Source organism: Phoca vitulina, unplaced genomic scaffold (genome assembly GCF_004348235.1).
Source record: "Phoca vitulina isolate PV1807 unplaced genomic scaffold, GSC_HSeal_1.0 scaffold45, whole genome shotgun sequence".
NCBI lineage: Eukaryota > Metazoa > Chordata > Mammalia > Carnivora > Phocidae > Phoca > Phoca vitulina.
Genome location: NW_022589748.1, coordinates 10,607,148 through 10,624,876, shown reverse-complemented (window position 1 = coordinate 10,624,876; position 17,729 = coordinate 10,607,148). Strand labels below are relative to the sequence as shown.

At 60.1% G+C, this 17,729-nt stretch overlaps 3 protein-coding genes across 8 annotated transcripts; 2 read left to right on the top strand and 1 right to left on the bottom strand.

The window, feature by feature from the left end:
• Nucleotides 1-767: 767 nt before the first annotated feature.
• On the top strand, nt 768-6,211 carry DOC2A (double C2 domain alpha). Of its 3 annotated transcripts, none has more exons than XM_032430654.1 (11): nt 768-907; nt 1,562-1,839; nt 2,183-2,262; nt 2,463-2,537; nt 2,660-2,769; nt 4,399-4,525; nt 4,622-4,681; nt 4,762-4,925; nt 5,008-5,089; nt 5,178-5,274; nt 5,377-6,211. In XM_032430654.1, the coding sequence occupies exons 2-11, from the start codon at nt 1,575-1,577 to the stop codon at nt 5,520-5,522; spliced, it is 1,206 nt and encodes a 401-aa protein (XP_032286545.1). In that variant the 5' UTR covers nt 768-907; nt 1,562-1,574; the 3' UTR covers nt 5,523-6,211. The 3 variants fall into 3 exon arrangements, with proteins under 3 accessions (XP_032286545.1, XP_032286548.1, XP_032286547.1); XM_032430656.1 differs by lacking the exon at nt 768-907 and adding an exon at nt 954-1,099; XM_032430657.1 differs by lacking the exon at nt 4,622-4,681 and having other exon boundaries at nt 4,399-4,526; nt 4,760-4,925.
• INO80E (INO80 complex subunit E) lies at nt 6,132-14,435 on the bottom strand. Of its 3 annotated transcripts, none has more exons than XM_032430666.1 (7): nt 14,128-14,435; nt 13,902-13,972; nt 13,634-13,686; nt 10,875-10,953; nt 10,667-10,778; nt 10,173-10,289; nt 6,132-6,492 (listed from the first exon to the last, which is right to left on the bottom strand). In XM_032430666.1, the coding sequence occupies exons 1-7, from the start codon at nt 14,206-14,208 to the stop codon at nt 6,271-6,273; spliced, it is 735 nt and encodes a 244-aa protein (XP_032286557.1). In that variant the 5' UTR covers nt 14,209-14,435; the 3' UTR covers nt 6,132-6,270. The 3 variants fall into 3 exon arrangements, with proteins under 3 accessions (XP_032286557.1, XP_032286558.1, XP_032286559.1); XM_032430668.1 differs by lacking the exon at nt 6,132-6,492 and adding an exon at nt 6,667-7,126 and having other exon boundaries at nt 14,128-14,263; XM_032430667.1 differs by lacking the exon at nt 10,173-10,289 and having other exon boundaries at nt 6,246-6,492; nt 14,128-14,263.
• Nucleotides 14,436-14,528: 93 nt separating this feature from the next.
• HIRIP3 (HIRA interacting protein 3) lies at nt 14,529-17,682 on the top strand. Of its 2 annotated transcripts, none has more exons than XM_032430653.1 (7): nt 14,529-14,993; nt 15,071-15,185; nt 15,292-15,406; nt 15,646-16,658; nt 16,759-16,927; nt 17,011-17,109; nt 17,192-17,682. In XM_032430653.1, exons 1-7 carry the CDS (start codon nt 14,929-14,931, stop codon nt 17,353-17,355), a joined length of 1,740 nt encoding a protein of 579 aa, XP_032286544.1. In that variant the 5' UTR covers nt 14,529-14,928; the 3' UTR covers nt 17,356-17,682. The 2 variants fall into 2 exon arrangements, with proteins under 2 accessions (XP_032286544.1, XP_032286543.1); XM_032430652.1 differs by having other exon boundaries at nt 15,071-15,191.
• The last annotated feature ends 47 nt before the right edge of the window (nt 17,683-17,729 follow it).

Below are 17,729 nucleotides of genomic sequence, written 5' to 3'. Positions count from 1 at the left end.
GGGGGGGGGGGGCGGGGGGAAGCCACAGCCTCGGACCTGTCGCGTCCCTCAGACTGTGAGGTTCCCGGGCCCGGCTCGGAGACCCCCAGATCCCAGGCCAGCGAGAGCGGGCCGATCAGATCCCCGGCGCCTGCCCACCCCGGGGTCACTGCGGATCTCTAAGCCCCGCCCCTACGGATCTGGGGAGGGGAGGGCCCGCCAGCCTACTCCCTCCCCCCGCGCTCTCTCCGTGGGGGAGGGGCGTGAGGATGCGCGGGGGGCGGGGGAGGAGGAGGAGGAGGAGGAGCAGGCGTCGCCATGGCAACCAGGCGGGTGGTCCGGCGCCGCAGACCCGGGAGGGAAGCGAGGAGACGGCCGGGGAGGCCGGCGCCGCGGGCTCGGCGCGGGGGCAGGGGCGGGGGCCCGGGGTCTCCGGGGAGTTGGGGAACACCGGGCAGTTCTCGCCGCTGGTTCCCGGTGGCGCAGGGAGCCCGTGTGTCTGCGAGTGTGTGTCGGCGAAGTTCTCCGCGGTGGGTTAGTGCATGTGTGCGAGCGTGCGCACGTGGGCGCAGGCGTGTGCGCGGGAGTGCCCGTGGGTGTGTGTGTGTGTGTGTGTGCTGTGCACTCGCGTGCACCCCGGTCGGTGCCCGGCGGGCGCGGGCGGGAGAGTCCCGCCCCCTCCCCAGCCTCCGGCCGCCCCTCCCCGCCCCCCCGCCGCCTGCGCCGGCTGCTTCCTCGCCTCCACCTCGCTCACCCCCTCCTCCCCGCACTTTCTCCGGCTCTCCCTCCCTCCCTCTCGGCTCTCACCGCCGGACTCCGCGCTCTTCTCGCTGGCCGCCGAGGGAGTCGCCGGCCGCCACCGCCCAGCCTGTACCTGCCGCCCCCCCCCACCCCAGGGCTTGGGCACCTGTTGGAGGCACAGACACAGGTGCAGAGGGCTGGGCCGCCGGGGGCGTGAGGGTGAGGGAGCGCGTGTGTGGTAGCCTGTGAGCCCACGGCGTGCTTAGCTCCCTGGAGGCTGCAATTTCTGGCTCCTCTTGGAGAGCCAGTCTCAGGAGGAGGCGTCCGAGGCGGGGGTCCCCCGCGGGGGGCTGCAGGGTAGGGGGGACCAGGCACGCAGGTAGGCAGGCCGATCCTGGGGCTGAATGAAGGGACAGTGGGCCATGAAAGCCTAGAGGGGTGGGTGACACCCGGCCCAGACAGGCCCCTGGTGCAGAGGGATGGACAGAGCCTAGGAGAGGCAGAGGAGGGGGCCTGCAGGGCTGCTTCAGAGGCAGGCAGGGCCCAGGGGCAGACAGCATCCCAGGATGAGGGGCAGGAGCTGGGAAGATGGCATCGGGACTGTCCAAAGGTATGTGGGCATGGCCGAGGTGGAGCCAGGACCTATCTGGGGGAGTGGGCTGGCTGCCCAGCCCCGGTGCAGCGAAGCTGGGGGTCTGGAGGGCTCAGGCCTCCTGCCTGCCCACCAGCTGGCCCAGGCCACCCTCTCCCTCCACACCTGGGAAGGGAAGCCAGGGAGGGCCCCACCAACTGGGGAGGTTGCCGCCTGGGGCTCACGCTCTCTTGGACCTCCCTCCTGCAGCCAAGGGTGCTGCATGAGGGGCCGCAGGGGCGACCGCATGACCATCAACATCCAGGAGCACATGGCCATCAACGTGTGCCCTGGGCCCATCCGGCCCATCCGGCAGATCTCTGACTACTTCCCCCGCCGGGGACCAGGACCTGAAGGCGGGGGCAGGGATTTCAGGGAGGCCCCTGCCCGCCTGGCACCCCTGGCCCTGGCCCCGCCTGCAGCCCTCCTTGGGGCCACCACGCCCGAGGACGGAGCGGAGGTGGACAGCTATGACTCGGATGATACCAGTGAGTCTGGGGGTTGAGGGGGGGTGCTTCTGGGCTGTGGAAAGGGGCTGGGGCCCTGCTGGGCGTGTTGGGGGAGGTGGGCTCTGCCTCCAGGGCTGCAGTCAGGGTGGAGATTACAGACAGTTTCCGAAAGGCTCAATATTCAATATTTCTGCTGAGACACTCAACCACCCACACAGCCCCAGTTGCGGCCCAGCCGGGGACCCAGACGCTCGCGCGCACCCCCCCCCTCGCAGGCCGCCAGACGCCCAGGCACGCGCACCTTCCCCAGCCTGCCCACGGGTCTCTCACACACACACCTGTCCTTACACACTGCCTCACGCTGGTCTTTCCTCTTCTCCAGCCGCCCTGGGCATGCTGGAGTTTGACCTTCTCTACGACCAGGCCTCCTGCACTCTGCACTGCAGTATCCTCAGGGCCAAGGTGGGTACTCCCGGCCTCCCAAGCCCTGGCCCCGTTTGCCTGTTTCCAGGTCCCCAGGTTGGACCCCTCCTCCTTCCCCCGACCGCTATCCCCCGGCACCCTTCTTCTTGACTCTCCACACCCCAAGGATCCACTCTGCAGCGGGAGGGAGGGAGGCAGGGCTGGGAGCTTGCAGCCCTCTTCCCTCCCCTCCCCTGCAGGGCCTCAAGCCCATGGATTTCAATGGCCTGGCCGACCCCTATGTCAAGCTACACCTGCTGCCTGGGGCCTGCAAGGTAACGGCCTCTTCCCTCCCCCAGCCTGAGCCGGCTTGTGGGTCTGTCCCCAAACATCCCATGCCTTCAGCCTCCGTGGGTCTGGGGGACGTGGACTGAGAACCTTCGTCCCCACACCTCAGGCCAATAAGCTAAAAACTAAGACTCAGAGGAACACGCTGAATCCCGTGTGGAATGAGGATCTGACGTACAGTGGGATCACGGATGAGGACATCACCCACAAGGTGCTCAGGTGAGGGCTCCATTCCCCCTGTTACCGAGGATTCCAACTCAGCACCTCCTCTGGGAGCTGTCATCGCCACCTTCTTTGGTTGGTTGATCTGCCTCCCATTAAGCCCCTCTCAGATGCTCGGGAACAATCACTGGCTCCCCATCCCCCTTCGGCAGCAGGCCAAAATGTTTCCCCGGCATTCCTGCCCTCCAAATATCTCCTCCTACTGCTGGTCAGCTTCAAGACTCCTGACCTCTGCCTGTTGTGTCTCTTCCATGGAAAGTGCTCCCCGCTGTGCCTCCTCCTGGAAGCTTTCCCTGGTTGCCGAGCGCCCTCCCCAAAGCCCCAGACGTCAGACCTATGTAGCAGAGGTCTGCCCATCCTCATGCCTGTGCCCCCCTAACATCCCGTGCTAAGGAGTGAAGTCTTCAGGGACAGGGAACTTGCTCCATCATCCCAGGAGGTGGGGCTGTGGGGACTATAGTCCCTGGCCCGACTGAAGGGCAGCACGGCCCAGGCTTGTGAGGCCTTTAGCTGTGTTCTTGGCAATGGGGAAGCCGGGGCAGGGTTGGCACTGGGGCGGGGGCATGGTCAGCCTTGGGTTTTGGAGATCATTCTGCTGGCTGTGAGGCTGACTGGGGATCGGGGCGGTGGGGGCGGGGGGGACAGAGGCAGACACCGGGAAGGCTGGCCCATCTTTCAGATGTGAGCGCATTAGGCCTGAGTAGCCGAGTGTGCACTGGTGCCCAGCCCTGGGTTATGCAACTTGACATTTATTTCCCTTGATCCTGATAGTTGTAGGAGGTGGGTGCTCATATCTCCATTTTATAGATGGGAATTGAGGCATAGGGAGCTTGAGTGACTTGGCCAAGGTCACACAGGTAGCTAGTAGGTGGCAGAGGTAGGAAATGAACAGCCCTCCATGACAGCTCCTCAGGAGTGTCAGGACAGAAGGAAGCGCAGGGAGCTGCAGAAGGGGACGAACGGAACTAAAAGCAATCATTTCTTAAAGATTTTGTCAGAGAGGGAGAGAGCGTACACACAAGCAGGGGGAGAGGGAGAAGCGGACTCCCTGCGGAGCAGGGAGCCCGACGCGGGGCTCGATCCCAGGACCCTGGGATCACCACCGGAGCCGAAGGCAGACGCTTAACTGACTGAGCCACCCAGGCGCCCCTAAAAGCTGTCATTTCTTAATCGCTGGGCTCCCGTGTCTCTCCCAGGCTGGTTCCCTGCTCCAGGCAGACAAGGACAGGAGTGCCAGAGGAGGCGTGGGATCCTCGCCCGACTGCCCAAGGCTCCTCAAGGCGCTTCCAGCCCTTGCACACGGAGTCTGGGACCCACACCCACCAATGCCTGCTCTGGGCACGTTGTTCAGTTGGATCCCGTCCCCAGGCTCTGAATGGAGGCAGTGGAGGGTGGCGGTCCTCAGGATTTGTGAGGGCTTCCTGAAGTAGCTGCGCGGGTCCCGATGGACCGGGGGTGGCCGGGGCAGCGGGACAGGGCACCACACAGCCCGTGAGACAGGTGAGGCGTAGAGTAGGGCAGAGCTGGGACTGGCTTCAGGTGCCCCGCGTTCGGTTGGAGGACCTTTCTCCCCACCGGAGCAGGCTCAGGTACGCCGGGGGCCCTGACCCTGCAGTTCCCCGCCAGGATCTCCGTCTGTGACGAGGACAAGCTGAGCCACAATGAATTCATCGGGGAGATCCGAGTACCCCTCCGCCGCCTCAAGCCTTCACAGAAGAAACATTTTAACATCTGCCTTGAGCGCCAGGTCCCGGTCTGTGTAGGGGCTGGGGCGGGGGGGGGGGGGGGGGGGGGGGGGCGGCGACCCTGGGGAGGCTAGGTTTCCAGAACCTTCTCTCCGTCCCCTCAGCTGGCTTCACCCTCCTCCATGTCAGTGGCACTGAGGGGCATCTCCTGTTACCTGAAGGAGGTGAGGTACCCCACAGGGACCGCGCCCGTGTGGGTGGGAGGTGGCGGGGATGCGGGCTGACCCCCGAGTCCCCCCCACAGCTGGAGCAGGCCGAGCAGGGGCCCGGGCTGCTGGAAGAGCGCGGGCGCATCCTGCTGAGTCTCAGCTACAGCTCTCGGCGCCGGGGGCTGCTGGTGGGCATCGTGCGCTGCGCCCACCTGGCTGCCATGGACGTCAACGGCTACTCTGACCCCTACGTCAAGACGTGAGCCCGCCCTTCCCTCCCCTGGGGGCCTGACCTCCTCCGCGGCCTGATGCGTCCCTGACCGCCCCGCCCTCCTCTGCAGGTACCTGAGGCCTGACGTGGATAAGAAATCCAAGCATAAAACGTGTGTGAAGAAGAAGACTCTCAATCCGGAATTTAATGAGGTAAGAGGGGAAGGGCCCAGAAATCAAGCCGGGGGTGGGGGGGGCTGGGGCCGGGGCCTCACGGAAGCTGTGGCCTGCCCTGCCCCAGGACTTCTTCTACGAGATGGAGCTCTCTGTTCTGGCCACCAAGACTCTGGAAGTCACAGTGTGGGACTACGACATCGGCAAATCCAACGACTTCATCGGTGAGGGGACGAGGCTGCCGGGTGGGGCCGAGGGGGGGGGGCGGGGGGGGGCAGGCCAGCGGAGACGGGCCCTGACAGTGCTGGCCTCTTGCTGCCCCCCAGGTGGCGTGTCCCTGGGGCCCGGGGCCCGGGACGAGGCCCGGAAGCACTGGAGTGACTGCCTGCGGCAGCCGGACGCAGCCCTGGAGCGCTGGCACACCCTGACCAGCGAGCTGCCCCCCGCCGCCGGGGCCCTGTCCTCAGCCTGAGTGGGTGGCAGCTGCCCCGCACGGGCCCCGCGGGGCCAGGACCCAACCTCCGCACGAGTGTGTTGCACGTTTACACGGGGTGGATGCCCCGCCCCCCACTACCTGTCTTATTTTGTGAGAGTCTGCGTGACCGTGGGTCTGTCCTCTCGTGAGGGGCCGTGGACATCTATATTCACATATGCAAACTTCCTCCTGCCTGACTCGCTCCCACGCAGATATGCAAACACCCCCGCAGGGGGCTGCCGCGCCTCTCTCCTGCCCCTCCAGGCTGCCCCGTCCCCCTCGGCCCACAGGGAGGAGGTCGGATTCGGGGGGGTTCGGAGGAGGGGAATGTCTCCAAAAAAGAGAAGGCCAAAAAACAAAAACAAAAAAAAAGAGCCACTCCTTTAATACAGAATCTTCCTTAAAAACCAACCAACCAACCTAGCCCTGTACAGCTGCCCTTTTAAATGGGGGGGCCCCGCAGGCTCTCTGCCTCTCCCAGAGGTAGCAGATGCTCCCGGCCACTCATTTAAAGAACTGTCCCCTGGATGGGGCCAGGATGGGAGGGCAGGGCCTCTGCCCTCCCCCCCACCCCCACCCCCGCGGGGACCCACCTCCCGGGGGACATCCGTGCATGTTTACGCCTCTTCTGATCGTGTCAGTGGCCGCAGCATGGCAACTGGGCGTCAATAAACGTCTCTGCGGAAGCTGGGGGCTCATGTGTGCTGGCGTCGGGCACAGGGCGGGGGCTCGGCCAGAGAGGGGGTCACTCTGGGATGTCGATCACCAGGTCATCATCCCCGTCCAGGGCATCATCCCCGCTGCCCGCGTCGCTGAACATCTGCCGAGGGACGGCGCTCAGGATCGTGGGAGGAGGCATCTTGGGTGGGGGCAGTGGGGCCAGGGCTGCCCCCACCCCGGCCCCGGAGCCCCGGCCTGGGAAGGTCAGCGGCCCTCCCACAGGGCAGTCGGGGGGGCCCACCGCCATCTGCAGCAGGGGGAAGAAACACAGGGAGGGCTGGTCAGGGAGGCACTGGACCTCCAGAAGGCTGGCGGGGGCCTCTTAAGGCAGTTCTGGGGGGACAGGGGAGGGGGGCGAAGGCTCATGCCAGGGGCAGTGGACACAGCCGGACCAGCCAATGCTGGAATCGGGGTGGGGGAGGCCTGCCTCACCTCAGCCCCTTGAATCTCACCCCAGTGAGTGCCTGCAGGTGAGAGGTGGTGATGGAAGCGGTAATGAGGGTGGTGGTGGTGGTGGGGAGGGGAGTCTCCCAGGAAACCAGGAGGGGAAGGCCGGGCCCCGCCCTCTCCAGGGAGGCCCCTTGGCTGCCCCGTGACAGCACTTAGAGCTGGTCAGAGCCAGCCCGCAGTGCCAGCCTGCCTGCCTCTGGGCACCTCGGACCCCAGCTGCCGGCACCGGCCTCTCCCTCCTACTTCGGGACTCACTGATGAGCTGGACGCTGTCCTAGGCCTTTGCCCCCCCCGCCGGGTGAGGCTTCTACCTCATCTGTCTTGGGATCCCCGCAGCTCACCTGGGCTACGGTACCAGCCTCCTAACTGGACTCCCTGCCTTCAGCCTCTCCCAGAGTCAGCTCTTCCACACTGCAGCCAGAGTGAGCTCTCTAAAACATAGACCTGAGCGCGTCATTCCCCCACTCAAGGGACAGGCGGGAAGCTGCGCCCGACAACAGGCCAGCCCCTCCACCTGGAGTGTCCTTTTCTAGCCACCAAAAGTCTTGCTTTGTCCTCTGAGGCTGGGACATGGCCTCTGTCCTGCCCAACCCTGCAGCCCCCACCCCCTGCCAGGACTCCCCCCCACCCCCACCCCACCAGAGAGCTCTGTGGGCCCAAACAGCACCTGCTACGTGCCAGGTGACTGCCATTAACGACCATTCCGACCACCCTGGAAGGGAGGGGAGGTCACGGGCCAGAGGAGGAATCTGAGACTTGCAAATGAAGACTCCGAGGCTCAGGCCTGCTAGGTCCCCGCTGGGCAGGTCCCCGCTGGGCAGGTCCCGTATGGCCCCGGGTGGCAGCGGCAGGAAGCGCTTATCTGTGTCTCTTCAGCGGCTCCCGGGGCCTGCTTTCACACCTTCCGCCCTCATGGCCTACCGGCTGCCTCTCCAGGAGCCCCCAGCCCCACTGCTGTCCTTGGGGTGGTGGAGGGCCAGAGTGGGCCTTTACCTCCTGGTCAGTGCCTCAGGGTACAGGAGTTGGCCAGGACTGGTGACAGACAAGAGGCCCAGCTCCATGAGGACAGCCCCCCTCCTCTGGCTGCCACCTTTGGACCCCACCCTAGTCCCTACGTCCCACCCCTTCCTGGCCTTCCTCAATGGCCTCTGTGTGACCAAGAGCAGCTCTTGTTTATCGACAACTTACTAGGGACCAGGCACTGGGCTATGTGTTTTCTCTCCCTGAACTTACTTTATTCTACACTGACCCCACCAAACAGAGAAGAAAGCTGAGGCTCAGAAAGTGAAATGACTTGCCCAAGGTCACACGGGAAGTGTGTGGAGGACTCAAACCCACTCCATCTGACGGGCCCAGGCCCTTAACTGACCTGCTCCTGTCTTCACGGCTGTCCTTTGTCTCCTCAGATCAAGCCACCCAGAAACTTCAGTGACGCCCACCCCTTTACAAGGACCTCCTGGCCCTGGGCACCCAGGTCTCTGTGATCCCCCCTCACCCTATGTTTCTGTCCACTGTCCTTCTCCCTTCTCCCTCCTGCGTCAGCTCAAACAATACTTCTGCCACGTCCCTGTCCTCCTTCCACTCTTGCTGAGCCTGCAATTTCCAAATCTCACCTCCCCTGGGCTCAGATGTTACCTCTTCTTTGAGGCCTTCCCTGATTTACCCCCTCCTCCACCACAGCAACTGATCTGGGCCCATCTCTCAACCAACCTCCTCTCTCCTCGATGGCCACAACTCAGCTCCCCGTCACCTCTCCGTCAGGACCCAGCACCTTGGCCTCACACCGCAACGCCACACACGTGCCATGCCTCCACCCATTGGCTCCAGGCTTCACCGCCCCTGGCCTTCCGCACCATCCCGCCCTACAGGCCAGAAGCAAAAGCCTGCTGAGGAGAGTGCGGGGCCAAGGTCACATGGAGGGTAAGAGGCAGAGCTGGGATTTGAACCCCAAACCAGCACTCCTAACCACCACAAACGGTGACCTCCCATTTCGCCTCTGGCCCCCGTCTACCCACTTTGAAAGCTGTCCTGTCTAGTCCCAGTTCTACCCTGACTCAGAGTTGGAAGGGCACTGTGCCTCCTGGACCCTACTCTCTCCTGGGGCTCAGCGCGCAGGCCTCTCTCTTCCCCTCTCCAGCCATGTTCTCCCCCAACAATCACACCCACCTCCACGCTGAGGACTTCAGTGCACCCCACGAGCCCCAGGCTGGCAGCCTCCTGTATCTCGCTGGCCTTTCCAGACAGCATTCAGCATGTCCCAACTCCTCGTCTTCCTTCCCACAGCTGCTCCTCCCGGGCCTCCCGGGCTCAGAGGGAGGCTACCCCTCTTCTTCAGTTGCTCGGGCCCCAAACCCTGGAGCCGCCCCTGGGCTCCGCTCTTTCCCACAGCCCGCGCTGGTCTTCCCATGGCTCCATCTTTGAAACTGATGCGTCAGCCACTTTTCGGCGGCTCTATACCCTGCTTTACTGCAGGAGCCTCCTCGGGGGTCTCCCCACTTGCATCCTGACCCAGCGCCTCCCTGGTCTGTTCTCCACACAGCTGTGAGTTCCATAAAGCAGAGCAGACTCCCCTCGGCCCGACCTCCTGCAACGGCTCCCCATTTCATTCACGGTACGAGTCTCTGCGACACCGAGAGGGCGCTCCACCATCCTGCCCCCTGGTTATTTCTCTGACCTGCTCACCACCACCCACCACCCCTCCCTTGCCTCCGACCACACTGGCCTCCTTCCTGCTGGGGGCCTCTGCACTGCTGGCTCTCCCTGAAACACCTGTTTAGAGAGCCACATGCTCGCTTCTCATTTCTTTTAAGCCTCTGACCAAATAATGTCCGAGACCACCCACCCAACAATACCGGCCCCTCTCTACTCTGGAGCTTCCCACCCGCTCTACCTGGCCCCATTTCTCGGCGCTGGCACCTACTTATCTTGTCTGTTTTCCACCTCTCTTGCTAGAACGGGAGCTTCGTGAAGGCGGGGATTTTTGTCTGTTCTGTTCGCTACCGCACCTGCAGCACCTCGGACAGCGCCTGGTACAGAGCAGGTGCCCCAGGAACACTCGTTCTGCATGTGGTTTGAGCACTCACTTACACATGCAGAAGAGGCAGAGACGGTCAGAGAGACCTGCTCAAGGTCACATGGTTTCTAACTGGTGCAGTCTTGACTCCAGATCCCACAACTCTGCCCGTCCTCTGGGGCTGCCCGGCATCACAGGCCACCTGTGAACGATGAGCCTGGCCCCCACGAGTCTTCGCTCTGAGTGCCCCAAGGCTGGTCCTGCCCTCATTTTTCTCCACATCAAGTCTGTGGGCCAGGACATCTCTGACCCACCCCTCAGCGCCTAGCCCTAGGTTGGGCCCCCAGCAGCCCCAAATCAATCTTTGGAAGTTCTCGGACAGGCCCCAGCCCATCTCGAGCCTCCCTCAGATGGCGGTCCTCCTGCCGTTCTGGCCCCTCCCTAACATCCCCCAATCAGGGTACCTTGAGTTTCCGGGGCAGGCGGGGCCGTTTCTCCCGCTTGGGCCTCAGGGGGCTGGGCTCGGGCAGCTGCAGGGCCAGGTAGTCAGAAGGGAATGGGGGGTAGGGGGGGGAAGCCAGCTGCAGGCGGGAGTGAGGGGATGGAGATGGGAAATGGAGTGGATGGGGTGGGGGGGGGAGGGAAGAAACGCAAACAGGAGGAGGAATGGAAAAACAAGAGGTGGTGATGAGTGTGGCTCCTGAGAACAGAAGGGGAGGGGACAGCAGCAGGACTATGTCCTGAGCTCTGCTCTCCTCAGTCACGCCTGTCCCCCATTCCTACACCAGAGAGAAGTGGGCAGCCCCGACTCACACCCCTCCAACGGACGCTTGCTGCCACACCCAGACAGATGTCCCCAGAGTTGGGCCGGCCTCCCCCTGAGGCCCGTCTGCCCAAAAATGCCCACTTTACTCCCAGGCGGCTCAGTTACCGCTTCCCACCCTTGACCGCAACTCACCGAGCTCAGGTACGGGGAGGGGGCCGTGGAGGCCTGAAGGGGAAACCCCGTTGAAGGAGGCAGGGAGAGGCTGGAGGGGGAGGGGGCACCCCCCAGCGGAGGGCTTCTCTTCCTGGAGAAAGTATGGGGGGGGTGTCAGAGGCAGCTAGGAGGCCCAGGTGCCCCCACCCACCCCCACCCCCAGAGAAGAACGATGGCTTCTTCCCACCTCTTGGGGGCTGGCGTGTCCGACAACTTGGGTGTTCCCTCTGTCTCGCTGTTATCTGAAGATGCAGTGGCATCTGAGTCTGTGAGGGGGTAGGGCTGGTCAGAGGGAGGGTGGGGGGCTCCAGCCTACCCCAGAGAGGTGCAATCTCAACTCTATGGAAGGGCCCCAGGGAATGTGACTCCCCAGTTGGCACACACGTGCTCTTTGGGGGAGGCCCACAGCTTCCTAAAATGTCCTTTACAACTGACTTCCTGCCTGGACTCCTCCCTCGTAACACAACTGTCAAGCACTTAACTGTGTGCTAGGCTCTGAAAAGTTCACCCCCGCTCCCTGTGCTCACAACCATCCAAGGAGGAAGGTGAGAGCATCATGTCCTCCTTCCAGATGAGGTCACTGAGGCTCAGAGAGTAAGGTGTGGAGCTGGGACTTGAACCCCCATCTCTGACTCGTTCACCATCTTCTGCCACTTTCCTTTATGAGCCTCCTAAGCTGCCTTCAGCTCCTGCCTCTGTTCCACTCCCCAGGTCCAGGGTCCTGCTAAGCTACCCTTCACATCTCTCCTGTCTTTATCCACTGCTCCCCATCCCAACGACCACCAGCTCAGGCCACCACATCAAAATCACCGGCTCAGCAATCTCACCTCTCCTGCCACCCACTGTCCACGCAGCTCCAGAATGATCCATCTGGAAAGCTGATCCCAGCCTTCCTGGTGACATCCCCTCCTGCCTGTGAACATCTGGAGTGCTTCTTAATCTGGTCTCAACCTACCTTTCTGGTCTCCTGACCGAACCGTACTCTTCCTTCACATCATTTCCTCTAAAAAGAAATTTATCTCCCAGTTCTGCACTTCCACTTAGAAGGCCCATAGCTCATTTGACAAATAACTGATACCCGGGATATAGACTGTCCCCAGTTTCTCTGCTCAGATCAAAAGGCAAAATTAAACACCGCCTCTCTGAGAAGTCTTCCAGAATCCCTCAGGCTCAGTTAATTGCTGGCTCTCCGCAAAACTCTCCACTCTCACTTGTCAGGGCTCGCCTCACGTTGTGCTAAGATGTGTCATGTGTGGGTGTCTCCCTGACCAGACGGTGGGCTTTTCCAGGATACGAGTGGCGGCTTATGTCTCTGGTTCTCCCTCCTCAAGATTTATCCCACTCTGACCATGAACATGCTGTTTTTTCTCATGGCTCCTGTCCTGAAGTTCCCCTCAAACAGGAAGTTACCTGGAAGACCTCAGGGAAGGAACAGGCAGGCAATGAGAAGCAGGATGAAAAGCCAAACGGTTTGCCTTGACCCACATGAGCTGGCTCCTGCCTATTTCTCTGACCTCATCCATCACCTACCATCCCATCATACATAAAGTAATGACCATTGTGTGTTCCAATAAAACATTATTTACGAAAACAAGTAGCCTAACTGACTGTTGTCTGCTGACCCCACTCCAGACCAGTGTTTAAAGGCACCATGGGGAGAGGTGATCATATATGTCATAGGTTATGAGGACCCCACGCTGGAATAGGACCACAAATGCCCACCTCAGCACTTTTTCAAACTGTGGGTCTCAACCTATCAGTGGGTCATGAAGTCAACTTAGTGGTTTGCAACCAGCATTAAGTTAAAAAAAAAAAAAAAAAGTAAAGAAAAAAGCAGTCTAGGGGCGCCTGGGTGGCTCAGTCGTTAAGCGCCTGCCTTCGGCTCAGGTCATGATCCCGGGGTCCTGGGATCGAACCCCGCATCGGGCTCCCTGCTCTGCCGGAAGCCTGCTTCTCCCTCTCCCACTCCCCCTGCTTGTGCTCCGTCTCTCGCTGTGTCTCTCTCTGTCAAATAAATAAATAAAATCTTTAAAAAAAAAAAAAAACAGTCTAAAAACCATCAGAACAAATTATATACGATGACCTTTAACGCTGTTTCATTTTGTTGTCTTATAAGCAAGTATGTCCGTGGGGCCTTGGTCTGACATGATAAGGAGTGCTCAAAGCAAAGTGTGGAAACACTGCTTCAGCCCTTCTGCTCTGCAGACAACCTGGTCCCTTCTTACCTCAGGGCATCTGCACTGGCCATTCCCTCTGCCTGGAAATCTCTCACTTGTATCTTCACAAGATTGGCTTCTGCTTCTTACCTAGGTCCCAGCTCAAACATTCCTTCCCGAGAAACGCTTTTCTGGAGCATTCTACTGACGCTGTCATCTGCTTTTGCGTTGTTTGCAAACTAAGAACAGCTTTTACGTTTTTAAATGTTGGGCGGGGGTGGACTCAAAGGAAAAATACTACTCATGACATGTGAAAATCACATGAAATTCAAGTTTCAGTGTCCATAAATAAAGTTTTATTGAAACACCTCCATGCTCACTTATTTACATATCACCTATGGCTCCCTTTGCACCACAACAGCAGAACTGTGTAGTTGCAACAGTTCTGCAAAGCCTGAAATATTTTTTATCTGGCCCTTTACAGAAAACGTTTATCAACCCCTGCTCTACTCCGATCACTACCATACAACCCTGACTTTATTCCTTTCAAATCTAAGATCCTAGTTTCTTTGCTTTCCTGTTACCCCCAGCCAGAACGCAAATTCCACTGTATCCCCTGTGCAAAGCAATAAATACTCGAGTGAAAGAATGGTAGAGGTGAAGGGCAAGCAACAGATTTAAGAACCACTGGAGGTTTTATCAGCCCCCACAGCCTATAATGAGGGGCCCAGGAAGCTTGCTGAAGTGCCAGGAGCCACTTCCTCCACTAATTTTTCATGACCTTGCTCACCAGAAGAATCTTCATCCACGTTCTCGTACTGCAGAAGTCGGTCTAGAAGGAAACTAAAGGAAGAGGTGGGGAGAACAAGAGTGTTTATTCCCATCTCAGCAACGTTCTCCTGGACCCTGTCCCCTCTAGCTGGTCCAAGGGATCCTCGCAACAGCCCCAAGCCAGGCGCCATGCATCTGTGGCCCAATTCCAAGGATGGGGTCCGAATGTAGATCCACAGGAGCCACACCACCCGCAGACATTCCCCCTTCCCCCCACCGTGTCCCACCTCTTATCCCGGGACACCTTCAGCAACTTCCTCTGCGCCTTCCTCAGCTCCTCCTGGAAGCACTCGTGTTCCTGTATCACAAGCAAGGTGGACGCTGAGCCAACGGTCATCCGTAAAGGGGCCCGGAACCCGGCGACAGCTGACTCCGCTCCCTTTACACGTGGGTAAACTGAGGTCCTACCAGCGCCAGGCCTCAACCCCCACAACCTCTCACCCCTGCACTCACGTAGATGAGGAACTTGAGCTTCCGCTTCAGGTTCCGGTATTTCTTCTTGTAGTCCACTTCGCCGTCCGCCGGCCCGTTCATGACCTGCCCCAGGAGCAATGCCCCGCAGTTGTCGGCCGTCCCGCTGCCCAGAGCCTGCGCACAGCCCCGCCTCTCACGCCTCCGCTTCCGGAGACTCCGTAAGGCTGTGTCCGCCGGGACTACAACTCCCAGCGTACCCCGCGCCCAAGGCTCTTAACCACAAGGGTTGCCCTCTTAGGAACACCGGGAAAAGAACGTAGCTTCCAGGGGCTACGCTGAAGATGGCGTCGCAGCGACGCGATGATGTCATAAAGATGGCGGACGCCGGAGGTACCTTTGCGGATTCGGGATGTGCTTAGCAATCGCAAGCCACAAGACTTTCCCCCAGGGATTCCTAGTCTTCAGGCGAGGATATCCTTTTTCATCTGTCTTTCGAAATCACTGCGGTCTAGCTAGTGCCCGTGACCACGGACGGAGGCAGTGTCGCGGGTTGATTACGTTATTACACCCGAAGGCTGCCGGCGTCGAGTCGGTTTCTAACGAGAATTTTTAAAAAACGATTGACCCTAAGAAAAGGGAGGAGCCGCGAACCCCTCCAACTACCTGAGGCAAGCAAGTTTTGTCTGGCAAAGCTCCCGGTCCAAGCGACCCGCGACCAACCCCCAACGGTCCCTCCTCTCACGGCGCCGCGACCCTGCGAGTGCGCAAGCTCCTGTCAAACGCGGTGACGGAGGCCGAAGAGAAAAAAAGGCGGGAGCCACCAATCCCAGGTGGAGCAAAATGGCGCGGGAGAACGAGATGCAGGAGTTCATCCGTAGCTTCTTCCGAGGCCGCCCGGACCTCAGGTGCACTAGAGGCTGGAGTTGGGGTTGGAAAGGGCAGGGGCGGGACGGGGACTCCGTCTTGACACGTGTCTCCGCAGCACGCTCACGCACTCCATCGTGCGGCGGAGGTTCTTGGCTCACGCGGGCCGCGACCACCTGGAACCCGACGAGAAGCAGGCGCTGAAGCGACTGGTGGAGAAGGAGCTGCTGAAGGTGCAGGTGTGGGCGCGAGGCGGGGTTTGTTGCTGAGGAGGAGGGGGCTGGGAGGGGGTAGGGAACGCAAACTTGGTACACGTTTTGCACTCTCGCGCACACACAGGTGGATGAAGCAGGTGCCAGGGAAGAGAGGCTAGATCTTGCCAAGAAGGCAAAGAGGCCTCCCACCCCCAGCAGTGGCCCCGTGAGGAAAAGGTTCCGTTTCAATTCGGAGTCAGGTTAGTGCCTTCTGCATAGTTGGTGCATTCAGAAAGTATTTACTGTGCGTGCATGTTCTCCCAAGGCATTAGACGAGGGCAGGAGGCCAGTGAGGCAGGAACCAGCCATGGGGTGGACTGACTGACAGCTGTGTTTCCTGTTGCCCTTCCCTCCATCTGTCAGAGGCAACCAACCCCAAGTGGAGGGAAGAAGGGCCAGGAGGAACCCATCCCGACCTTCTTTTCTCTCCACATTCCAGAGGCCAGCTCTGCAGCTTCCAGTCCAGACTGCTTTGGCCCCCAAGCAAAGAATGGGATGGCGGCGGTAGAAGTCAGTCCAGCTGAGGGGGAGAGTCCAAAGCAAGCCTCAGAGAAAGCAGTTGAGGAGAGCAGTGATGAGGAAGAACAGCAGAGGGGCCTGACTGCAAAGACTGGATTAGAGAAGCTGGCGGCCAAGGAGAGCAGTGAGGAAGAGGAAGAGGGCTCGGCCAGAACAAGTGAGGTCTCAAAGGAAGAGAGCAGTGAGGTAGATGAGGAAGAGGAGGAGGAGTCTAAAGGCAGGATTAGGAAGAAACCTGTGACAAGGAATAAGCAGGCACCAGGCAAAACCTTAACCAGTAGGAAGCAGGCCAGGGAGGAGAGTGAGGACAGTGAAGAGGAACCTATCCAGAGCACAAGAAAGAAGGCAGTGGGAAAGAAAGGAGCTAAAAGCCACCAGGAAAGTGAAAAGGACAGTGAGGAGGAGGAGGACACCCTAGCCAAAAAGAAAGACAACAGAGAGGAAGAGGAGGAGAATTGGAACGCTGGAGCCCAGGGCAATGGACGGAAAAAGTCAGCTTGGGAGGAGAGGAGCTGTAAGCAGAAAAGCAGGGCAGCAAGACTGCTGGGAGAGTCGGGGGACAGAGAGGAAGAAAAGGAAAAAGCAGGCAGTGGGGATAAGAGCGGGGGAGACGAAGAGCCCCTGGTGCAGAGGAAGAGAAAGGACAGGACCCCATGGAAGGGTGAGAAAAGGCAGAGTGGAAGCAGCGAGGATGGGGAAGACAGCTGGAGAAAGGTGAAACCAAGTACTGAAGGCACTGGAAAGACAGCCAAAGTGGGCAGTATCAGTGGTGAGGCGAGCGACTCGGAGAGGGAGGTGAGTGACGGTGAGGCAGGGGGTAGCCCTAAGAGGGAGAAGGAGAACCACTCTTTCAAGAAGAGCTCCAGGAAAGGCAGGACGCGAAGCTCCTCCTCCTCGTCCACAGATGGAAGTCCGGAACCTCAAGGCAGGAAGGTGATGAGGGGGGACGATGGGGTGGGAGGCCACCTTCAAGGAAGAGGGAGGCCCTGACTCAAGTGCAGAAGGTTTGGCCTTCAGCTGCTTTCTTTGCCAGGCTGGCTCTGGTCGCCGCGGTGAGGACCACCCAGCTGTGATGAGGCTAAAGCGTTACATTCGGGCCTGTGGTGCCCATCGCAACTACAAGAAGCTGCTGGGCCCCTGCCGCTCACACAAGGAGCGCCTCAGTGTCCTCCGGGCAGAGCTGGAAGCCCTGGGCATGAAGGGTGAGGCTGGATGTGCCCTGGGGGCCGCAGGAGAGGGCCTGGGCAGCTGGGGAAGAGAGGATCACCAGCCTCTTCTGCCCCAGGTAACCCTTCCTTAGAGAAGTGCCGGGCCCTGAAGGAGCAGCGGGAGGAGGCGGCCGAGGTGGCCTCCTTGGACCTTACCAACATCATCAGTGGTTCAGGTGAGGGGTTTCCTCCCACTCTCTGAGACGGGGCTTGGATTTTCTCAGATAACTGATCTGCTTTTTCTGCCCCTCTATCCAGGCCGGCCACGCAGACGCACAGCTTGGAACCCTTCAGGAGAAGCAGATGCCCCAGGGGAGCTATACCGCCGGACTTTGGGCTCAGAGGATGAGCAGCCCCGTGCCCCACCCCCAGACTGGTCACATATGCGCGGCATCATCAGCAGTGATGGAGAGAGTAACTGAGCTCCTTCCCTTCCCCAGGAAGCTTTCCACTTGGAGAAAGCAGATCAGCACCCACAGCCCCCATCCCAGTCGGTGCCTGCAGAGCTTCAGAAGCAGCTTTCTTCAGAGAAGACTTTGCACCCCCAGGGACACAAGTTGTTGGGATCCTATTTCTCATGTTCTCAGTTTAAGGTGTTTACAGGGGTTTATTGTTTAAGACTCAATAAAGGACTTGTTTGAATCACCTCATCAAAACTGGTCCCCACTTGGGGCGCCTGGCTGGCTCAGATGGAGGAGTACGCGACTCTTGATCTTGGGGTCGCTGAGTTTGGGGCGAAGAGATTACTTAAATAAAACTTAAGAAAACGAAAACCGGCCCCACCCTCACTCCCTGT